Source organism: Amyelois transitella, chromosome 5, assembly GCF_032362555.1.
Source record: "Amyelois transitella isolate CPQ chromosome 5, ilAmyTran1.1, whole genome shotgun sequence".
Classification (NCBI taxonomy): Eukaryota; Metazoa; Arthropoda; class Insecta; order Lepidoptera; family Pyralidae; genus Amyelois; species Amyelois transitella.
Genome location: NC_083508.1, coordinates 1745990 through 1770716, shown reverse-complemented (window position 1 = coordinate 1770716; position 24727 = coordinate 1745990). Strand labels below are relative to the sequence as shown.

General features: G+C 36.6%; 2 protein-coding genes across 4 annotated transcripts in view; one reads left to right on the top strand and one right to left on the bottom strand.

Annotated features, from left to right (window-relative positions):
- The window catches only part of LOC106138439 (protein outspread), a 290023-nt gene that overhangs the window by 195384 nt on the left and 69912 nt on the right, over positions 1 to 24727 (top strand). For all 3 annotated transcript variants that reach the window (XM_013339589.2, XM_060944352.1, XM_060944351.1), the window contains exon 3: positions 4938 to 5003. In XM_013339589.2, coding sequence (XP_013195043.2) covers positions 4938 to 5003 — 66 coding nt within the window. The remainder of the gene's footprint in view (positions 1 to 4937; positions 5004 to 24727) is intronic.
- Positions 11494 to 13526, bottom strand: LOC106138447 (transcription factor Adf-1). Its single transcript, XM_013339601.2, has 2 exons — positions 13368 to 13526; positions 11494 to 12269 (listed from the first exon to the last, which is right to left on the bottom strand). The coding sequence occupies exons 1-2, from the start codon at positions 13498 to 13500 to the stop codon at positions 11692 to 11694; spliced, it is 711 nt and encodes a 236-aa protein (XP_013195055.1). The 5' UTR covers positions 13501 to 13526; the 3' UTR covers positions 11494 to 11691.

The following is a 24727-nucleotide window of genomic DNA, read 5'->3' as shown; positions in this document are numbered from 1 at the left end:
TCTGATGTAAACAAAAAGCAATGCATATCCTTTGAAATTAAAATAATTGATATGTTTGCTAAAAAAATTAGGTAACTTTGTATTTATTATATTAATCACGTGTAAGAAATGTAGAACAAGTAGGGTAAGCGTCACCATTAGCGCACTGCTGCACGTTGAATCGTGTCTCAATCGTCACGTCCGAACTTTTAGTGTCGCACATAGATATAGGAATATTATTAAACAATAGAAATGCCATATCTATTGACTGTCTAATTGTCAACCGATGTTCTTACGAATGTACATTTGTAATGTGTATGTTTCCTCACGATGAAAAACTAAATGTGTAATCATCATCCAATATAGATAAGGCTTTCCACCACTTTTTTTTTCCATCACGGGGTAGACATAGCTAACAGTCTTGAAAAGAGGCCACGTTCAGCTGTATGGCTTAATGATGGAATTGAGATTTAAATAATGACAGATGGTTAGCGCAGCGCATTATATAATCACAGGTTTATTAAGAGAATAAAATCACTTCACCTCTATCCCATTGAAGTCGTAAAAGGCGACTTAGGGATAGGCTTATGAACTTGGGATACCTTTTTTTAGGCGATGGACTAGCAACCTGTCGCTATTTGGATCTCAATTTTACTCATGGAGGCAAACAGCTGAACGTGGCCTTCAGTCTTTTCAAGACTGTTGGCCCTGTATACCCCGCAAGGGCGTGACTATATTATTTATATAGTTATATTATATGTTTATTAACCTTTCCCTTGGTAGATTTTCACAATCTGCATAGAACATGAGCAGGCATACATTTACGTGTTTTCTTTGCTACCAAAGCAGCATTAGTCCAATCCTTAGTCGGGTCATTCATGGAAAAGAGACAAGAGCGGTCCTTATCTTAACTGCCGAGAATCACACGACACATAGTAGTCTTGTATTATTCGTAATTCTATCGCGCAGCTAATGTCGGGGTGTGCCCGCCGACTCTAATTACGTCGATGTAGCGATATCACTTGACATTTAAAGTCGAACAAGTGGAAATGAAGTGATCATGGGTTTTTGGTACGAGTATTTTGGTGTAAACATTTATAAATGAACAGGAATATGAGCGTGGGTGGTCGAATATGGTGCCCGGTTAAAAGATACTGTCGCGAATCCCACCTGGACCATGTACCAGTGATTATTTCCGAAGTATATACATTACTAGAGACCGCCCGCGACTTCGTCCGCGTGGAATCAATCCCGCGGGAACTGCGGGATAAAAATTAGCGTATAGGTATGTTAATCTGGGCCTTCAGCTACCTACATACCAAATTTCATCGTAATCGGTTCAGTACCTGCATACTTCTTTCGCTACATCCACATTCATAACTCTCTGCATGCAAGCTCGTCGGTTTCGGGTACTCTTGACCCGACCTTTTGCTAGATCGTCTCCGATTTGATGAAGGTACGTTCTAGGCCTTGCTCTTGACAATTTTCACTTCTTCATGCTGACACCGTGCAGAGAGCCATCAAGAAATGACTTGAACAGATAGCGATAGGGAAATGCCAATACCCATCAAAGCGACGCGACGCCGCGCCGCGCCGCATCTGAATAAAGCTCGTATTCCACTAGACCAAATTCAATCGTGCCAAAATATATTGTGACTAATTCATTCATATAATTACGTTAATCCTTACGGGCTAGACACAGTCAACAATCTCGAAAGTATATCTATGTAACTTTTTAACCGGAACTTCGGAACATTGACACATCAAAGCGATACGACGCCGCACCAAATCTGAACGGGGTAGGCATAGGCCGCATAGGCAACAGCCTCGAAGAGTATATCTACTCATATGTGTGTATATTTGTAACGCAATTACTCTCCAACCGTTGTTGGTCTGATTTAGATGAAATTTGATATATAAAAAAGGTTACCTAAAGTTTTCAAGTTGATACATACATATAGTTACGTCTGTATCCCGTGCGGGGTAGACAGATACAACAGTCTCGAAAAGACTGAATGGCCACATTTTTTTTTTAATAATAAATAAATTTTTTTTTTAATAAATAAATTCTTTATTTAGCCATTATGACATAGAACACATTACATAGTACACAAAGGGAGTAAGTACATGTTTATATAATTGTATTATAAAGTCCCCTGCCCCAACCAGACACAATCAATCTCTGAACTAGACGTTAGTCTGTATCTCAGAGACCGCTGCCCCGGGGTGGCAGGGAAATTTATAGAGTTTAGTGCTTATGGCAATAAGAACAGAGTAATGATCTAGGTTTCCCAAACTAGACTAGTCTGTTATTTTTGGGAAACCTTAAATTGAGCTGTAGGACTTAATGATAGAATTGAGATTCAAATAGATTGATAGCCCATCGCCTAAACGAAGAATCCCAAGTGTATATAAGCCAATCCCTTAGTCGCCTTTTACGACATCTACTTTATCGTTAATGTGTTTAAACCCTAATGTTTGTTGTTTGTGACCTAGATCAGACCGGCCTAGTATCTAAGCCTAGGCACTTCCATTTCTCTCGCTATTTATCTTAATGTAAATTCGACGGTTACTATAAATTATAACTGGAATATCCGTTGTTTCTGTTGTTTATTAATATTACAAGTCTGGCCCTTCCTTGAATATCATTCCATTTTACATACTATATATAATCACGTCTGTATCCCTTGCGGGGTAGACAGACAATGTATTCTCTTGTACACATATCTATACTAAACTTAGATAATTGTGGAGTGCACGTACATATGTACATATGGTCACGTCTGTATCTCTTGTGGGGTTGACAGAGCCAACAGTCTTGAAAAGACTGATAGGCTGCGCTCAGCTATTTGGCTTAATGATAGAATTGGGATTCAAAAAGTGACAGGTTGCTAGCACATCGCCAAAAAAATAATCCCAAGTTTGTAAGCCTATCCCTTAGACGCCTTTTACGACATCCATAGAAAAGAGATCGAGTGATCCTATAATTTTTTGTACTGGTGCCGGGAACCACACGGCACATTCCATTTTAGTCGGACACTTTTGTGTCTTTTGATAAATTAAACAGTCACTCGGTTACAGATGGGTTTTACATATTTAGAATAAAATTTTCATATAACAGATTCCTATGAACGCAACCTTTAAAAAGTATGCAAAAACAAGTGAACAGACGAAGATTGCTATCTCTCTCGCACCTAAAATTCTCATAACCGAACAATTGCAGTCTTGATTGATATCTCAATTTGGTCCTTGACATGCTGTTGTGTTGTAAGATTTGTTTTGCATAGTGCAAGATAAATTTATGTATTGAAGATGTATCTTGCTGATTTTATATACCAATAGGTTACAACTTTTAACCTCCAATTAAGGTTAATAAAAACGTTTGATTTAATTAACAGCGATGATTAATTAGCGTTTAGTTCTGAGATGAAATCATTTAGTTCTGAGATTTTACTTATATGTATTATAATGTACATACATACACATAATCACGTCCATATCCCTTGCGGGGTAGACAGAGACAACAGTCTTGAAAATACTGATAGGCCACGTTCAGCTGTTTGGCTTTATGATGGAATTAAGATTCAAATAGTGACAGCTTGCTAGCCCATCGCCTAAAAGAAGAATCCCAAGTTTATAAGCCTATCCCTTAGTCGCCTTTTACGACATCCATGAGAATGAGATGGAGATATATAAATCATGATGGATGGATAATGTTGATGATGTTGATGAATTGAGATGGATGGTAATATTAGTAGGATATGTGGCGGGTCGCTAGTGATCAAACGTGTCTTTTTATTATTATATTTCCTTTCAGCTTTAATTTCACTATTTTTTCGTGTGAACCCAGGGCGATAACTAATTCCATATAACAGCACCTCATCACAGGTCAAGGCGCATTAGTAGTTACAAGTAATAATTGGAAATCGCAACACAATATTGGCTGCGGTTACCAGTTCTCCTTGCGAACAGCGTCATAGAAATCGGAATAATATGAGACAATAGAAATGCCTTATTTATATTTATATATTCGCACGGTATCAAAAAGTACCAGTACAGTAACAGTAAGACGAGAGTAGCTTTTTGTTAAAACCTGACTTATCCAATCCAGGATTATGGTCAAATGTTCTACGTGAGCTCTTCTACAGTGAGGCTAGGATGTAACCGGTACTATCGCCAGATTGAAGAAGAAATATAAATGTCATACTTTATTTGAAACTAAGGCAATCATGTGTCGCGACCAATGCATCGCACGCTGTTTTCTGAACAGTTTAAAGTTGTCAAATGAATCGCAGAGTTTAGATGCAATATGAAAATTTAAATTGGTATAATTCCGACATCACATTCCTCCGACTTGCCACTTCTATATACACAAACATAAAGTCAGGTCTTTATCATATGCGGGTTAGACAGAGCCAACAGTCTTGAACAGGTTGCTAACATATCGCCTACAAGAAGAATCCCAAGTTTATTCGATTTTCCCTTAGTCGTCTTTTAAGTGGTCCTATTCTAAAGTGCTGGGAACCACACATCATAATCACGGCACCACTTCTACAATCTCATATTATTCCGAATTCTATGGTTAAGCATTGTTTTCTGCAGTTGTTTCTAATGACATTTAGCTAATAATAATAGGTTTGTATGTTCAGGTATTCGTTCACTGAGTTACGACACGAAGGCGCGGTTTTGTTGCATGCCGTGTTAATGGCTTATTTGGTAATTCTCTCTCTCTCATCATTGCATGTCGTCTGGAACTGACATTAAATTATCTATTGTAACATTGTAAGTATAAAAAAAAAGTTCTCTGTATGGTTGATCTTTGGTCAAATATATGAGCATACGACCAGTCGCTTTAAAAAAATGGTCAAATATATGTTTGTATGTTTACACGACCAGTACCCGCTTTAAAATAAAAACTTGATGATGATTCCTTAAATATATTTTTTTTTTTGTTACAGAGATGGCAGCGAAGGTGGTTCGTGCTATACGACGATGGAGAACTGACATACTCGCTCGACGAACACGTGAGTTGTCATTAATGCCCATAAATAAAAAAAAATGACCTACTTTATAACGAGTCAATATCAATCAAGCGCCCATTAATCTGAACTGTGAAGCTTTTTTCTCTTTTTGGCGTTAGACGAGTTGTGACCACGATTCTGGATTCTGTCTGTCTGGATTACGTCAAAAACGATTCGTTCATTAACGATAAAAAAATCATAAAAATAATTCGGAAAAATCCAGTCTCATCAAACTTTTAAGTCCTCTAGGATTAAACTTAAGTTCGAAAAAAATCCTTGAATTTAGTTTAGAATTCAGTTATCAGACTTCACGATTTCCTATCCTTATTATAGGGTAAATGCTCTATTAGCTGGTACAAATTCAGTGCCGTCCATTGAATGTGCCGCGTAGGGTAACGCGCCCAGTAATTGACTCCTATCGCGTGACATTCTGGACGTAGACAGCTGAGTAAGTAATGCGATGGAAATCTAGGAAATTCTATTTAGATATACCAGGTTAGACTTTAGAATGTTAGATTAGTTAGAGGTGCGCGTTGAATAAAATTATTTGTAAGTTTATAAAAAAAAATTGCAAGTTTTCGAACAATGTAAAAAAAGTAATTTTTATCTTTCCTTTAGTATATTAAACACAAAAATTACCCATTCATAACATTTGAATAAGAAATGTATGTTTCGTTGTTTTTTTTTAATATATAATTTGACCACATCTCATTTCAAGCTGCCTCCTAAAAATTAATTTTCAAAATAAATGTAAGAAAACATTTCACTGCGTCATAATTTCATTTGCAAAAGACTTCCTCATTCCCCAACTACACCGCAGAGCGAAATATCATTCCCTTTTAAGTTTCACTTGTACAATCGTATTTATTAGTTTGTTAACAAAAACAAACATTACCAAACTAGTATCTTGGACTGGTGATACAAGACTCGATTTCATCGCCACCTCCATTTGTCAGTATCAAATCTTTCACATTTTTCCTTGGCATTCATAAATATTCATAAATTGGTTTGCGATTACAAGTGCTCATATGAATTTTAATACATCTCGCGTACATTGTGCGAAGGGGACAAAAAAGCAGATATTTCTATCTAGTTATCTGATCTTTGCTATGAACAATTATCATTGCATGGGTTTTCGTTGAAAAATGTACAGTACACGTTGACTTATCAACTTATAAGTTCGCTATTTTTTCTATATATATATTATAAAAATAAGTATGAAATCACGTTTTTTTCTTTTACGGTATAGCCATAGTTTTGACAAGACTGAAGCCTTTTCAGTTCACGTTTAGATAAAGAACTTATTGATGGAATTTAGATTCAGATAATGACAGGTTTTGTAGCCAGTCGCTTAGAAGAAAAGTCCCATATATTTATAAGCATATCTCTTGATTTGTTTTACAATTTGTACGGGAATGAATGTAAATTCCCTTAGTCGCCTTTTACGACATCCATTGGAAAGAGTGCCGTGTGGTTCCCGGCACTAATATAAAAAAAGAATAGGACCACTCCATCTCTTTCCCATGGATGTCGTAAAATGTAGTTTTTGGGCGATAGGCTGGCAACTTGTCACTATTTGAATCTCAATTCTATCGTCAAGCCAAACAGCTGAACGAGGCCTTTCAGTCTTTACAAGACTGTTGGTTCTGTCTACCCCGCGGGGGATTTAGACGTTACTTTATGTATGGATGTTTTGGAAGAGATACACAGGTCCTATTTTGAAGTGGAAAAAACGGGTCTGTATAATATTCTAGTTTATTAAAAAATGAACATCCAGTCATGAAGTCATGATTCGGGGTAAAAATGTATACTGAAATGTGACTGTATGACAAAATTGAGGCTGTTAACCTTAACTGGAGCATATCTAGTCTTAATATATGTTGTATTTTCAAGAAACTCGCTCGTGGCCGGGTAATGGGGCCAGTCATCGACTTTTTACCCGGACAAGCTTCTAGGGCGAGTATCAAGTTTGAAAGAGGGCCCATTCGCACCTCGTTACCATGTGACCAGCAAGATTTACTGTCGTGCCTACTCGTAAAGCATTATATGTAGCTCAAGTTATTAATTAAAATTCTTGTTTAGGCGAAGATCAAAAATAAGTATAAGTATTTACGGATTAAATTACTCAGTTAGCCGTGTGGTTCCCGGCACCAACACAAAAATGAATAGGACCACCAAACCATCATCAACCAAACCAAATCTCTCTACCATTGATGTCGTAAAAGGCGACTATTTAAATCTCAATGCCATCAGTAAGCCTTTTGGCATTAAGTTCAGCAATTGCACATTATTTTAGGTGCAATAAAGTTTCAATAAATAAATAGAAAGTAAGCTATATATCTGAACGTGACCTTTGTATTTTCAAGACTTCAAGGCTCTATCTGACCCGCAAGCAATACAGCCGCGATCACGTGTATATATACTACAAACGTGTAAACGAGATACCTACCTTAACACGCCTCCATATCCAATCTTCGCTTCTAACTGGGAAGTAGTTCATGCATATGCATGCATGCATCATAAATTAATGTGATAGCTAATGAGAAATGCGGAACTGTGGCTAGTGTGGGTGCTCCTGTGGCCTTCCAAGACTGCTTATGATTTATACCTGTATAAATTTATTGATTATCCACAGCTACATTTATTGATTTACAATCCAAACGCGAAACAAGTACTAAGTGAATCGATAAAATTGATAACTGTTTTAAAATATGATTTGTATAATGAGATACTGGCCGTATATTTGCGTTTATGAAAAAAACTGAACTAATACTTATGAAAAAATCGATGTTGATTTGAAACCAAAAATATTGATTTGCCAAGAAATTCATCTTTATTTTTGCTTAAAGATTCATAAATATTGTTAATCTTAAAGTAGGTACTAATAAAATTATAGCTGTTCAATATTCTGGTTATGAAAAACAAACACATCGTAAATTAAATAAGCCCCAACGTTGCGTTATAATAAACAGCTAAATTGCTTGCTTTATTTTACGACTGGAAGGACTAACAAAGTTGCATTCGAATAACAGATACTTGCAACATTATTTACGGCAAGCTTCTGTGTTTTAAAGGAAGCAGCGGCTTATTTTGAACAGGATTTATTTGCTTAAATGCGCGTGAGTTCAGACAGATCACCGCTTAATTAAGAAAGGAGTGAAGCGTTTGGTGCGGTCATAATTTTGGCCGTCTTCAAAGGATTATCTTTGGAATTGTGTCGCGAAATGTGGATTGCGTCCATTAGCCCCGCTCTCGCACAGAAGCCCCAGGTCGTTATTGGATTAAAAACGGGACACCTTACAAGTCCGCGTCACGACCGGCACGAGTGACACGAACGTAGCGTATTTGCAAAGGTAATAATGTACTCTGGGGAATTTGTCCAGTCAATTAAGTAGAAACACTTCGTGTGCGCAAATGATCAGCGTCTTCGCATTTGCAACACTTGGACTACAATCGGAATATTTACCCGTCGCCTGGAGGCTCAACTCAGCCAAATGTCCAACATAACCGCTGTATCAGTGCTTAAGTGATACATACATATAAACACGTCTATATCTCTTGCGGGGTATACAGAGCCAACAGTCTTGTAAAGACTGATAGGCCACGTTCAGCTTTTTGGCTTTAAGATAGAATTGAGATTCAAATAGTGACAGGTTGCTAGCCCATCGCCTAAAAGAAGAATCCCAAGTTTATAATCCTATCCCTTAGTCGCCTTTAACGATATCCATGGCAGAGAGATGGAGTGGTCCTATTCTTTTTTCTATTGGTGCCAGGAACCACACGGCACTTAAGTGATCAAGTAAAGATAATAGCGATTTAAATGCAACTAATTCATTCCCATCGATATTTATTAATCACGTTTTGAGGCTGGCCTACGGTGACAAGTAATAATTGAAATAGTATGTTATGCCAACAACCGGCAATTGTCGATAACAGGGTGCTTTACCCTGCGCCGGTCCCGTAGGGCGTGAGTTAACGAAATGTCTGAAGGAATTATACCCGCTAATTATCGGCTAGACTGTTACGCACCGTATTTGCTGAGATAGTTATCTTACCACAAATCATTACAGTAATTGTTGAGCAATTAATGCCGACATTGTTTTATTCTTGATTGGCGTACAATCGATTATTATATTAAGCATACAACAACAGCTGCTTCGCTAAATCTCTGCACTATACCTTGTGCAAGGTTATGTAAAGATTAAGACATATCAATTTTATATACAACTGGAAATAAAATTATGAAACTATTTCATATCGGTTATACAACTTGTATGTGAGTCATATTGTTTTCTTCGAACAATTACAGAAACATAAATATTTGTTCGATAATTCATGCTTATAATATAAATGGAAAAATATATTTGTTCATGTTTTTTTGTTTGTTTTACCGTGACGTCCATAACAGAGCCATGGATTAAAGTTATTTAATGTGTGTTCATCTTATGAAAGCTGAAGCTATCCAAAAATTTGTCGATAATGTATTATCAGTTCAGATTCTTTATTGGATAAACTGTATTAAGTTTTGCCGTCAACAATTACTTACAATTAGAACTACTATTACGTTAAAGAGCATTTTCATCAGTTCATAAAATTGCCCTAAATTCATCTATTTCCCCAATACCGAAATCGCGTGCGCACGCTGGCACGATCGCGCGCGGAATGCGGGCGTCTTGTGCAATGATGCGCAGGCGCACCTACGCGATTCACCTGCCACTGCAATGCTTCCGCGCTTGCCCAATCAGCTGAACGGTGCCATTGTTTTTCTTTTCTATACTACCAGAATGACCTAAAGGCGACGTGGGAAATAAAAATAAATACTTGATGAAGCATAGAAATGGCATATTGGGCTTGAAGCAGTATATGGCATTTCTATCTGTTATCAAGAACTATTTTCTGCGCAGCTGTCAAATTGAAATGCAGTATTGAAACGTTACTGTGCCTGATACTGTTAGTACTTACCATTACAGTCTTACATTATGGATTTAGTTTATTTTAATGTTAACAAGTGATGTTTCCTTGTAATTTCCCAATCTACCATGTTAATTACCCAATTCCTTTCTCTCAATTACCAGCGAAGCATGTTGTTTCGTCCCGTCTACCCGTTGATCGTATCTCCTGAACTATGGCCCGGCGTGACGAAATGGCCGCCCGGTGTGTTGAACAAACCTGATGATTTGTTGTTGCATTTACTTGGAATCGTTGGAATATTACAAAACTTGAGTAATATTCGATAGTAAAAATATATGTTGAAACAGTGAAGTGTTCCTCTTGGATGATTGTGTAGTTACATACATACATACATATAGTCACGTCTATATCCCTTGCGGGGTAGACAGGGCCAACAGTCTGATAGGCCACCTTCATCTTTTTGGCTTGATGATAAAATTGAGATTGTGTAGTTGACGTTGTCAAATAAAATGCTGCTGTGCAGTTTGTTACCGCCTCTTTTGCACTGACGCGGACAATTTTGGAAGCGGCAGTTAACTTAGTTTTTAGTTAGGTATTTATTTGTCGTCGACCAATGTTATGAAACCTAAAGATATACCTAGTCGGTATTTATTTATTTAATTGGTACATCAACAGTGTTTACATACAACATTATTTAGTGATGTTTGAAATGTCCCCATTAAAATGCCTTAAATTATGGGCTATTAAAAAAAGGATGTATGTAGGATTGGCGTAATATGTTTTCCTTGTAATTCTTAACACATAAGAATAATCTCATCAACGCTTTCTCGTTTTTCTCTTTGCCGTGTGGTTCCCGGCGCCAATACAAAAAAGAATAGGACCACTCCATCTCTTTCCAATGGATGTCGTAAAAGGCAACTAAGGGATAGTCTTACAAACTTGGGATTCTTTTTAGGGGATGGGCTAGCAACCTGTCCCTATTTGAAGCCAAATAACTGAACGTGGCCATTCAGTCTTTTCAAGACTGCTGGCTCTGTCTACCCTGCAAGGGATATAGACGTGACCATATGTATGTACCCTTTCTAACGGATGTGAAAATATGACCATTAACTAATTCAACAACCTTACCTTTTTAGCTTTACCGATACTTAGCAACATAACGTCTTGATTCTTTACAGAATAAACACGGTCAAAACTTGAAAAGATCCACATCAACTGTATGACTTTTTGATGGATGGCACTAATAAAGAATAGGACCACTCCATCTCTTTCCCATGGATGACGTAAGAGGCTACTAAGGTATGGGTTTATAAACTTGAGATTCTTCTTTAAGGTGCTAGGGGCTAGGAACGTCACTATTTCAATTTCGATTCCATCATTTAACAATACAGCTGAACGTTGCCTTTCAGTCTTTTCTTCACGAGAAACAGGGGATATAGATATATAATCACTTTTATATGTATGTTTGTATTATTTCTTAAGCATTTCCCATGATCGATTTTTTTTTATCTACAAGCCAAGAAGTTAGTCAAATTAATAACTGTATACAACTAGTATTGAACAAATTAAAAATTTATTTCCGAATCATATTTTGGACATTATATTCGTTAACAAATTCAAATCTTATCCAATTCTAACCGATGAGATCGCACAATATCACTATAAAAAAAAAATATTAGAAATATCTCCAGATTTTATTCAAGAGAAAACACTTGCACGTGTACACAAACAGTCCAAACACGATGATCAACATGAACGTCACCACCGTCTTGCACCAGTATCAGTCTTCTTCCTCCTTCTGCAGCTCCGCCACTTGTGTGTGGAAGAAGAATTTGCTATCACCATTGTTATACTCGTTCTGCGTCATCGCTTCTATCAGCCAGTCGTTGATTTTCCCCCTGAAGTGCAACTTCTGTATCTCCGTCAACTGTTTCATGGACGGCAGTAGACTCATCAGGAACATGTAATCCGTATCGTTCTTCGTGGCGTCGTCCAAACCAATCGTCCTTTTGTTTGAGACCAGTTCGTGTATCGCGTTCACCCTTTTCATTATTATACTCACCTTTTTGGAGTCCAATGACTTGTTGGCGGCGTTTTCCACGTTCTGTTTGAATTTTTTCGTCGGACTGTTGTCTTCTGCATCGTCGCTCTGCGTGTCCGTGTCGGAGACCAAAACTGATTTGTTCACTTTGACGGAGCCGTTCAGGATTTCATCCTTTAGAAAGGACAAGGACGGGAACCACTGCCAGCAGGAGAGGTAGTCGTCTGGAATTTCTCCGTTGTGTGCGTTTTTGGCTTTCTTCAACTCCTTTCTGTATTGGTCCTTGAGATGCTTCCACCGTTTTTTCAGTGTGATTTCTGTAACAAAATATTAATTTTATCTATACTAATATTGTAAAGCTTAAGAGTTTGCTTTGTGCGCTTATCTCATGAACTACTGGTTCGAATTGAAAAAATCTTTTTTGTGTTGAATAGTCTATTTATCGAGGAAGGCTTTAGGTTATATTACATTACGCTGCAACTATAAGGAGCGAAGAAATAATTGAAAATGTGAAAAAAAAACGGGAAAAGCTATTCACCCTTGAGGGCTTTAATGACACCTAAAATAACTATTCCACGCGGACGGAGTCGCGGGCACAGCTAGTTAGAGATAAATTTAAAATTTAAAAACGCCCACGGCCAAATATTAATTTAAATAACATATCTCTTTCTTGCTTCGGGGTTCAAGCGAAGAACACTCTCGATGTAATCATCAATATTCTCTATCAGCGCGCTTTCACTCGAGTATATTCGCCGACATCGGTCTTACTTCACCACTTTGAAGTCCCACAACTTGTAAATGTCTCAAACTATTTAGATCAAACATGTCTAAGAACACTCGCAACCTAATACCCAATAGTATATATTATTAACTATAACTATTTCGCTTGTGCCGTGTGGTTCCCGGCACCAATAAAAAAAAGAATAGGACCACTCCATCTCGTTCCCATGGATGTCGTAAAAGGCGACTAAGGGATAGGCTTATAAACTTGGGATTCTTCTTTTAGGCGATGGGCTAGCAACCCGTCACTATTTGAATCTCAATTCTATCATTAAGACAAACAGCTGAACGTGGCCTATCAGTCTTTTCAAGACTACCCCTTAAGGGATAAAGACGTCATCATATTTATGTATGTATGTATGTACTATTTAGCTTTATATTATAACGACAGCAATAGTTTTTACGCGCGTTAAAAACTGCGTCGCGCGTGCAATGCTCCGGGGGGCTGCCACACACAAATTTGGATTGACGTCACACACACACACATACACACGCAGCGGACGTATTGTGGCTAGGGGGAGGGGGAGGGGGCCCGGTAGCACCGCGATGGCGGCAAGCGGGGCGCGCGATCGCGCGTCACGTGGCCAACGAACGGCCATTGTTTGTTTGTAAACTAAACGACACAAATCACTCACCGTCAATATCCAACTCCTTCGAAATGTGCCGCCACGTCCTCTTGTGGATTGCCCTGTTCTTGAAACAAGGGTGCGAGGAACACCACAGTTCAGGTCGTGATTGCACTTGCACTATGATTTCGTCTAACGACATGACGTACACACCGCTCCGCTGGTTCGCGCGCTACTGAACGCCCGCCGCGCCGCACCCCGCCACTCTCGCCGCCCGCTCCCCGCCCCTCTCGCCGCCCGCTCCCCGCCCCTCCCCGCTAGCGGCACGAGGCCGTATCGACGCTCGGATCCCGCCCCGCTCTACCGCTCGTTCAATTGTTTTGTTCGATATTTATTTGAAAAACTCTCCAACATGCTAATTGACTCCGTCTGGTTTTGATGTATTGCAAAACTGACGCTGTCAGAGTCACGGTTGCGGTTCGATGTTTATCGTGACCTCAGGTCGTGCACATTTGTCCTATTACAATCCCACATCGTCCGGTCATAAACATGGGGCCAGACGTCATCATCATTCCTGATCCTATTATTACAATGAGACGGATCGTGCTGGTAGATTGGCAGAGGATGCAACCTGCGTTAGGAAAAGGGTGTTGTTTGTTTGTCAGTCATTTACTGATATACCTACTTGTAACATAATCAGTAATCGTCCATGAAAAAGATATAACTTAGTCTAACATAATACCTGAAATTCCCACGAGAGCGAAGTCCCAGGGCACAGCTAGTTATTTTCATATCTCGAGGTGTTTTCACTGCGAGGTTCTTTAAAACCCGTGCTCCATCACGATAAAAATAATTAACCATTTCTGGCAATTATAAATAGTTACCCCATTAATTGTAAACCTAAGCTTCCATCTGATAATAACCATTAAAAGCATTAAGTACACAATTTTAATGTTAAGACTGCGACATCTGTGTATTTTTACAGTGTCAACAAGTTTTAAGATAACATCAATAGGTACAGTTATTTGATTACGATATTATCTTCAACTATATTATGTTAAGTCAACCTGTCTGTCTGTTTATGTGGTTATCGGGAACCAGTATTTGCAATAGAAGGGTCGTGTAAGGGTGCGTTTCTACTGAACTTCACCCGGGACACTTCGATGAGGACAACTAGTCCTGATTTATAATTTTTAACGAAATAAATAAATATATACGGCCTCTGTGGCTCAGCGGTAAGTACGCTTGTCTGTGACAACAGAGGTCCCGGGTTCGAATCTCGGCCAGGGCATGATGAGAAAAGAACTTTTTCTGATTGGCCTGGGTCTTGGATGTTTATCTATATAAGTATTTATTATAAAATATAGTATCGTTGAGTTAGTACCTCGTAACACAAGTTTCGAACTTACTTCGAGGCTAAATCAATCAGTGTAATTTGTCCAAAAAAAAAAAAAAAAAAAAAAAAAAAAAAAAAAAAAAAAAAAAAAAAAAAAAAAAAAAAAAAAATACGGGGCAAATAACACTGATTGAGTTAGCCTCGAAGTAAGTTCGAGACTTTTGTTACGAGTTACTAACTCAACGATACTATATTTTATAATAAATACTTATATACATAAACATCCAAGACCCAGGCCAATCAGAAAAAGTTCTTTTCTCATCATGCCCTGGCCGGGATTCGAACCCGGGACCTCTGGTGTCACAGACAAGAGTACTACCGCTGCGTCACAGAGGCCGTCATATGAAACTCTGGACTCGATAAAAATATGTGTATTCGGTCAGCGTTCAAAAAAAGGCGGGAAGTTTTTTTTTCTATTTTCTTTTTTTTTCACTATGGAAGTTGCGCTTAGATAACTAATTGACGCATACACACTTCAATTAATAAAATAAATCAGTAGAATAACAGTTACTGCTTATAAAAAGGTGCAATATGAACCCTGTTGGGCATCGCAATTTAAAAATAATATGTCACTTCATACTTGGGCCAGATATTATTTTTCATTACAGAAGGACCTGGGTATCGAAAAATTTTATATTTTTTATTTGTTTGTACGTTTCTCCAGAGATCGATGGAAAAACAATACGGACGAATTGAGAACCTCCTCTTTTTTTGAAGTCTGTTTAAAATATGTTGAGAATGATAAATAAATAAATATATACGGGACAGATGATATACTCGTAGATTGAGTCAGCCTCGAAGTAAGTTCGAGACTTGTGTTACGAGATACCAATTAAACTATTCTATATTTTATAATATATATTCTTATATAGATCAACAGCCAAGCCCCAGTCCAATCAGAACAAGTTCGTTTCTCATCATGCCATGGCCGGGAGGGATTCGAACCTGGGAACTCCGGTTTCACAAGCAAGCGTACTACCGCTGCGCAACAGAGGCCGTCAAATTAATAATGATTGAAGATAACTTATAAATATGTACTCTCGTAAAGAAATGGAAAAGCATATATTCTTTTATGCCATCTGAACACAAAACCATTTCAATTGAAAACCATAACCTAAAACTACCCACGATGATGTTGAATTATTAATACTTTTCGGGTATCTTTCAATATTCTTTTTACATAGAACATATAAGTAATAGAAACGTCTTTTTCTCCACCTCTATGTGAACGCACCCTCATTGATCGTAAAATTTTTAACATGTAATGGAGCTGAACAGTAAAACGGCCTGTATTTGCATTAACTACTCATTGCAATTTCAAATTGCATTTAGAAAAGTTTCAATTTAGATATGGGAATACCTACGCATGTTTAAGGTATAAGTACTCGTATCAGTTAATAAAAGTAATTAATAAAATTGTTAGTTGTTATAAAGAGGACGGTGCGCTTTTTAAAATATAAATTACTCTTAAACCATAAAAACGGTATATAAAATATTTCTTGTGGCAGTATAAATTAAAAGCGATGAACGCATTAAAAATAATTTAAACTCAAAACAGTCTTTTAAAGTTTATTTTTTATTCATATAATCACGTCTATATTCCATGCGAGGTAGACAAAGTCAGCAGGCTTAAAAGACTGATAGACCACGTTCAGCTTTACGCTTATTGATGGAATTGAATTTCTAATAGTGACAGGTTGCTAGCCAATCGCCTTAAAGAAGAATCCCAAGTTAATAAGCCTATACCTTAGTCCCTTAAATACCTTAGTCGCCTTTTACGACATCCATGTTTTATTTATTTTTTCCGGGATCCACACGGCATGGTGAATGTGTCACCATGATTCAATATGAGTGAAGTTCCCTTGCAAAGGTTCCGATGTCAAACGGGAGTCACTTTGTGTAAAAACCTGATTTATCCAATCAAAGATCATGTCATAAGCGCTCTTTTCCAGAAAGATGTAGTTACAGTAAGATAATGATGATTGATGATGTATAAATAAATAATAAATAAATATATACGGGACAAATTACACAGATTGGTGTCAGCCTCGAAGTAAGTTCGACACTTGTGTTACGAGATACTAACTCAACGATACCATATTTTATTATAAATACTTATATAGATAAACATCCAAGACCCAGGTCAATCCAATCCAATCCAATGTACGGCCCATGCTTTCAAATAAAATCAACAGGAACAACCCAATGACATCGCAAAATTAAAGTTGCAAACGCAATGTAGAAAAGCGAAGGTAATTTGCCCGAATGTGTTCTGTCCTTATTGCAGTCCAAGCTTCAAATCTGAGGGCACCGCCAGGTCCTCTAATGTCTACTTGAGAAATAACAGAGGCAGGGACGTAATAAATAGTGATTTGCCCGCGCTTCGGAAAACGGCAAAAGGCGGGCGGCGCGGCCTGGCTCCGGGAGTGAGACTTGACGCAAGTCATAGCCGACAGCGATTTTTAGTTTGAAAGAAAATCAATGTTGCTGCACCAGCGCTGAGTGAAAGAAATTAGTTTTTCAGCTGTCCATTTCCAGTTTGTTTTGCTCTCAAAATGGGCGTCTTATCTTGACGATTAGTTTAAAAAGTTATTTCAATTAAATGAATAAATAAAGCATTAAAATTGCGTCTAAAGTATCAGGTTATGATATTGCTTTACATCTTTACCAGTTCATTTCAAATTTGGTTTAAAATTATTACCAATTTTGAGTCTACCAACTAAATATAATTTTATATCTGAACCCGCTACCTCCTATACCATAGTCCGTCTCAACCATCATTAGCGCTCACGGCGCGACATATATCCAGCCTGTTTACTATGCAAATGCCTCACTAATCTGCATGCTCTTGTCGGAAAAAAGAGGTTAGTACGCACCCGAGGCCGGATGCGCGTGCGCACGCCTTTACGCTGTACGCAACTTTCGCGGGTCGTGCGCATTCATGGAATTCGTATGAATGAATTTTCGGAGAATATTTTAGTAGCTAGCTATATACCGCAGCTTCGCTTGCGTGTATTTGTTCCATCAAAATCCGATAAGTGTTTTTTGTGTGAAACAGCAATCCACAAAAAACTTCAAATGATTAATATTCATACATATGGCACGTTAAACTAAACGGCTTAATTTTTGAATTAAGATTCAGGAATAATAATAGGTTACTTGCCCATGGTCTTAAAATTTTTTGAAGTTGATAAGAAGTTTACTTAACTTTCCTTCAAATGGAAACGTTTTTAAACACATAGGGTGTGTCCTTTTGACATGCAAAAGTACATTGAGATAGTGTGAGATTTAAACGACTAAACCTTTTTAGACCACCCGTGCGCTGATAACAATTATCAGAACGTAAAGTTTGTTTTAAGTCGAAAGTATTGTAGCTCATCGTGAACGTAGTTTATCTACGGTTTAAAAAGAAACTTTTAAAGTGTATTTAGATATAAAAAAAATCTAGAAAAAAAGTATTTTTTTTGTATTTAAGTGTAGTAACTTCATCATTATTTTGACGAAGAGATAAATGAATTATTTATGACGCAAAAAACTAAGCAGAGATTTTAGCAAATAGAAAGATTGTAGCCACCCTACCGTAAATAACCGAATGACCTACCCCTCCGGCAGAGAGTCGTGATTACAATGTGTAAAATGTGTAAAATATTATATATAATATCAGTGAGTTTATGTAAGTTTATATCTTATTAAATACTAGCTGACCCGCGCAACTTCGTTTGCGTGTATCCCGCTACTTATTACACACACATTATGACACTAACTCCCATATTATTCGCATGTGCCTCAGTAAAAAAATATCTAAATATGTACTTTTTCTGAACTTATCTTACCTTAAATTACGATTTTTTTTTTAATTATTTTCCTAATATTAAATTGACCTAACTTTAAATTTTAACCAAAATCTTAATAGAAAATATCAATCCATAAATTACGGTTTTATATTTTAAAAAACTAATCTTACTAATAAGTGCGATTTAATACTAACCTTAGAATACAATACCTACTATTATCATACAATTATTGTTGTCGCGCTGAAAAGCACGTTTTATTTTTCTCAAAGAGCTGCGATAAAGGAGCCGCTGCCGCCGACGCGCTATTTATAGGGACGCTGCCCCCGCCGCCGCGGCCGGCCCGTACCGTGCCGCAATACTAATATCGTGATATCTCCTAAACTATATGTCTAAATAACACACTGTAAACTGCAAAAATAATCTAAATTAAATGCTCGTGATGATGAACTTACTTATTTTGATAAGGATATATGTATTATTGGTTATATCACCAGTTAAACATCACCCAACGAATTAAATGTTTTTTTAATACAGAAAAGTAGTTTTTGTGACTTAAATAAAAAAGCTGGATATATGTCATCGCGGACTTTTTTGTAGAACTAATAAAGACCAATGTTTTTGCTATACATTGTTCTTACTTGTATCCAACGGTATAAGCGGCGCACGCACAAATGCAATCTTCAATTAGATTTTTTTTCTGACTTCTTGGACATAAATCGCTATAACTCAGCTAATATAGTTTCAATGTATTTCAATTATATATAAAAACCTGTCGGAGAAAATACTCTTTCTATTAGTGAAAACTGCATCAAAATCCGTTGCGTAGTTTTAAAGTTTTATGCATACGAAGGGACTACAGACAAAATGGGCGACTTTGTTTTATACTATGTAGTGATGTTCACAAGTCATTTCAAGTCAGCCTTTCTTTGCATTTTCTTGTCGTGGGCTTACTGGAAGAAATTTCTCTAGAAATAAGTAGTGTCCTTGTAGTGAATTTATCTGAAGTTTAAGTTCTATTCTTATTTTTTCCTTGGTAAAACACCTAAAATAAAGTTAACTGAAATTGTAATAAACTTAATTTATGTTTGTCACAATCATAGTGGCAGAATTTTCTACATTCATTTACAATATCAATCAAGGATGCAATTAATCTGTAACCAAAGGAATGCGGGGTGCGACTAGCCAGGTCTGCAGTCAGCACATAAATCCAGTGCCCACTCGCCAGCCCATCACTCAGGCCCTGGTCTCTCCGATTACAACTTGCAGTAAATCAGAGGATGAAAGTTCCGCGACGCCCCTGAATTGAACATCTCAACTGAATTTGGCATGTGTTATAAGCGGAAGCGGTTTTAGTATTTATTTTTTTTGTTATAAGTTCCACTTTTTCATCCACAAATATACATATCACTTATTTAACCCTTACAGTAGATAACGATACTTGAAGGCACGTTTACCATATAGCTCAATATTGGAATTAAGATTCAAACGATGACCGGTTGCCAGCCCATCGCCTAAAAGAAAACCAAGTTTATAAGCCCATCCCTTAGTCGCTTTTTACGACATCCAAGGGAAAAATATGGAGAGATCCTATACTTTTTTTTTAATTGGTGCCAAATTTTATTGGAATAGACAACCAAAAATATAAATCAAATTTCAATCAAACACAATATTGTGTGTTATGGGAATCACAAAATTTTCAATATTTTTGCTCGTCTGCTCCAGCACAACAGCTCATATATGTAGTTCCCTTAAAATCTTCTGACAAATTAGTTAAATATAATATAATTTTTGTCAAATCGTACAAATCGTGTGACTTAGACCAACTCGTGCCACATTTTCCGGTCTGAATGGCAGTGTTGACATCCGAGTTTCGGCGTTCAATTTCAATTTCAAATTCTTTATTGCATATCATAAAGTACATCAGTTAAATTACAATTCTGCTTATAAATAGGTACAATATGAACCCTGTTGGGCATCGCAATTACAAAATAATAAAATAATATGGAACGGCGGGCAGGCTTATGTCGACTAATGTGTTGAATATATCTAACAATAAAAAGTGTCGCATTATATTTGGAGAGAACATTAATAAGTAATACAAAATGAATATAATTTATAACATGTATTTAATTGATAAAAGTATATGTATGTATATAATAATGAAAAATAATTTAAATGTCAATATTTCTATCGTTTAAAAACTCGTCCAGTGTATAGTAGCATTTATCGGTCAAAAGTAATTTTAAGTTTTTAATAAATAAGTTCATATTTTCTTCTTTTCTTATGCAGTCAGGTAGGGCATTATAGATTTTTGTAGTCATCGCTAATGGGCCAGAATTTGAGATTACCAGTTTATAGCTAGGTGTTACTAATTTATTTTTCTGTCTTGTGGGATAACGCCGCGGTAAATTATCTTTTTTATTGTAGAATTCTGGGTGTTTTCTCACGAATTTACATGCCTCCAAAATGTATATTGAGGGTAAAGTCAAAATTTTTAGGTTTTGAAAGTGAGGTTTGCAGGTATCCGTCCCTTGAACATTATTTATTATCCGAATACATTTTTTTTGTAGGATAAAAAGTTTATCTGCGTCGGTGCTATTTCCCCAGAGAACAATTCCGTATATTAGCCACGAGAATGCATATGCATAATAGGCTGTTAAGGCAGTGTTTTTGTTTGTCGTTTTTTTAAGTTCTCGGAGTGCGTAAATGAATTTAGATAATTTTGTTGCTATTTTGTTAATATGGGCTTTCCAATTTATATTTGTGTCCAACACCAGCCCGAGTAGTTGGAAACTACTAACGCATTCTAGTTTTATGCCATTATAGGTGAAGTCTATATTTATAGGGGGTTTTTGATAGGGTCGAAATTCCATTATTTTTGTTTTAATAAAATTAATGTCAAGATTGTGGTCGGATAGCCATGATATTACGCAGTCAATAATTTGTGTAAGTATTTGATTTACATCGTCCGTTTTTAAGTATGGCGTTAAAATAGATACGTCGTCCGCGAATAATATGCAAGTCTGAGTCAAAATTTTTGGTAAGTCATTTATATATATAAGAAATAATAAGCATCCGACAACACTACCTTGGGGAATAGAACACTGCATGTGAGCGGTTTCTGACCTGACTGGTACAATCGTTCCCGAATCATAGTCAAAATACTCTATTTCAACATATTGCTCCCTATTTTGCAAATACGATCTAAACCAATTAAGAGCAACTCCCCTTATGCCTACTCCCTGTAATTTATCCAATAATATATTGTACTGGACCCTGTCATATGCCTGTGTCATATCCAGCAGTATTCCAATACCATATTTTTTATCGTTTAATAAGTTTAGTATTTCTTGTATATATTTAAAAGTCGCAAGTGTAGTGGATTTATTTTTTCGGAAACCATTTTGGCAATCGTCAAGGATGTTAAATTTTTCACAATAATTATAGGCTTGTATGCACATTGCTTTCTCAAAAACTTTTGCAGCTGTGCAGGGTATTGCTATAGGACGGAAATTTCGAGTCACCGTTTTTTCCCCTTTTTTATGTACAGGTGTAATCAGGGAAATTTTTAAGAGGTCTGGAAATTCACCTTCCGTAAAGGATTGATTAATCATCAACGTTAGCGGTAGGGTAAGCTCGTCGGCACATTGTTTAAAAAGAACAGGTGGCATCTCGTCAATTCCGGTACTATATTTACTTTTTAGTCGTTTCAATATTTTCTTGACTTCTGATAAATCCATTTGTCGTAAGAACATGGAATTTTCTGGGGGATGTAGTACGGGCCTGCCTGGTGGCTGCGTGGAGCCACCAGGCATCCCAACTGATGCAAAGTATTTATTAAATGCGTTGACCACTGCATTTGGATCCGACGTCAGATTGTTATGGATGTTCAATTCTATGTTTTGATGCAGGTTTCGTGTGTTTTTATTTGTTCTCTCTTTTATAATTCGCCACATCGATTTTACAATATTTTTAGATGTTTTAACTTGGTTTATATAATTAAATTTTTTTGACTTAATAATCGCCCTCTTTAAAGTTTTTTCATAAGTTTTATAGTATTTTTTTAGGATATCACTTTTTGAACTATTTACCAAAATTTTTAACTGTCTTTTATTTCTACACGATATTTTTATCCCTTTTGTAAGCCAGCGTTTTTTGAAGTTTGATTTAACTTTTATAGTTTTTTTGGGAATGCATTTGTCAAGTATGTTTTTTAAAACAATGTTAAATGAATTATAATTTTCGTTAATATTTTTTTCATATTTTATGATGTCATTCCAACATATACTGTGTAATTCTGTTTTGAATTTTTGTATGTTATTATTGTCAAAGATACGTTTTTCTCGTCGCCAGATTGATGGTTTGTCAATTATAAGTAAATTTGTTTTAATAGTTACGCTTTTATGATCAGAAAATCCAAAATCCCTAACTTGTGCATATAAGTTCAAGTCAGAAAAATTTGTAAAAATTATGTCAATGCAAGTGGATGACGTGCTTGTTACCCGTGTCGGATCTTTTATTTGAGGTGTCAAATTATGTTCCGCCATTAGGAAAAGTAGTTTTTTGGAATTAACGTCGTCTAATAAAATGTCAATATTAAAATCTCCTCCAAGCACAATGCGTTTCTTACTGTATTTTTTAGACAAATAGTTCAATATTAATTCTAATTGTATAAAGAAATCGTTTATCTGTCTGTCGTTCCAATAAAATGAGATAAGGATAACATTATGGTCAGTTAGTTCCACGGCACACAATTCCACAAGAAACTCGATTGACATGTCCCTAATATCTTTTCTCTCAACATAAACAAGATCATTCCGCAACACTATGCAGACCCCGCCCCTCGCCTTTGTTTGCCGGCAGTATGCAGTTGCTACGTGATACCGATTGAAGTGTAAAAGCGTCAATTTATTTTCATTTAAAAAGGTCTCTGATAAACAGCATGCGTGAAAGGTGTCTTGATATTGATCAAGGAAAGCTTCAAAAATATCTCGTTTGTTCCATAGGCTTTGCATATTCTGAAACATCACATTTAGTTCACAAGTGGTCGCGAAATGTGCGGTGTGAGTTAGCTGCTGGAATGTGCTCGTTTATAGTGACGCTGTTGTTGTGATATGAACCGGAAGGCAGGTGAGTGGTGCTGGTCCTAGTTTTTGGTGAACTCACGCTGGTGGTGCACTGCGTACTTGCGTATCTTCTTACTGATGTGTTATTATTTTGGGTCATATTATGTTTATGTATCGTCATTCTATGTTTGTTTTTGTCGTCCAGTGTTTTTTTATCTAGTAGCTTCGATACATATAGTCCTGTGTTTTTAAAATATTTGACATTTCTAAGTATATATTGCGACATTCGTTTACTTATTAATTCTATACGCAGAGGTCGTCGTGGTCCTCTGTTTCCTAATCGTCTTATTTCTTCTATGTACCCTGTTAGATCTATCTGTAATATATCTTTAAATGCATTAATAATTCTAGATTCGATTTCATATTCCTGTTCTCCTAAGTATTCAGTAAGACCGTATAATACAAAGGCATGCATGTTATGCGGGTCACTTATTTGTCCAGTTTTTTCTTGTATCTTATCTTCTAATCCTAAGGTAATGTTGTTTTTTTTCTGTAAGTCTTCAAGTTCCTTTTTTAGTCTTTCGTTTTCTAAACTTATTTTTTTAACTTCTTCATTTATTGCAGAGATTTGTTTGTTCTGTTCATTTTGTTGGTGTTGCAAAGTGTTTGTTTTTTCATTGAATTCCTGTTTTAATCGTAGAACAGCGGAGTTTATTTCTAATGTCAATATAGCCTTTATATCTGATATAATCGATATTTTGTTCATTTCAAGTTTCGAATCTAGTAAAAGACTAATTTTTTCTAGAGTGATAATGTTTTGGTCCTCAATACATTGGCTTTTTATACCTCTTGGTGTATTTTGTGTATTTGGGGGTGTGATTGAATCGTCCAATGTTTTATTATGTAAATTTTCATCTATCGACATAGTAGTCTCGTCTAAAAGGAATTGTCTGTGTTTACTAACGGGTGTGTTGTCGTTTCTGATTCTTTTTGTGACATTTTCACATGAAGGGCACCGCCATGTATTGGTTAGGATGTGTTTGTTTTTTATGTAGTAAGATAGTGTCATATTAAGGCAGCCATGATGGTACTTTGCTTGGCAAGTAGTGCATTTTAAAAAGTCTCCATTTTTCAAATTTTGATCGCACCCTGCAGCGCAATTAATTCCCTGTG

Excerpts from the sequence above, each read along its gene's own strand:
- LOC106138447 (XM_013339601.2), bottom strand. The coding sequence starts at position 13,500 with ATGTCGTTAGACGAAATCATAGTGCAAGTGCAATCACGACCTGAACTG. Across the intron at positions 12,270-13,367 it reads GAAGGAGTTGGATATTGACG|AAATCACACTGAAAAAACGG; the intron begins GTGAGTGATTTG and ends ATTTTGTTACAG.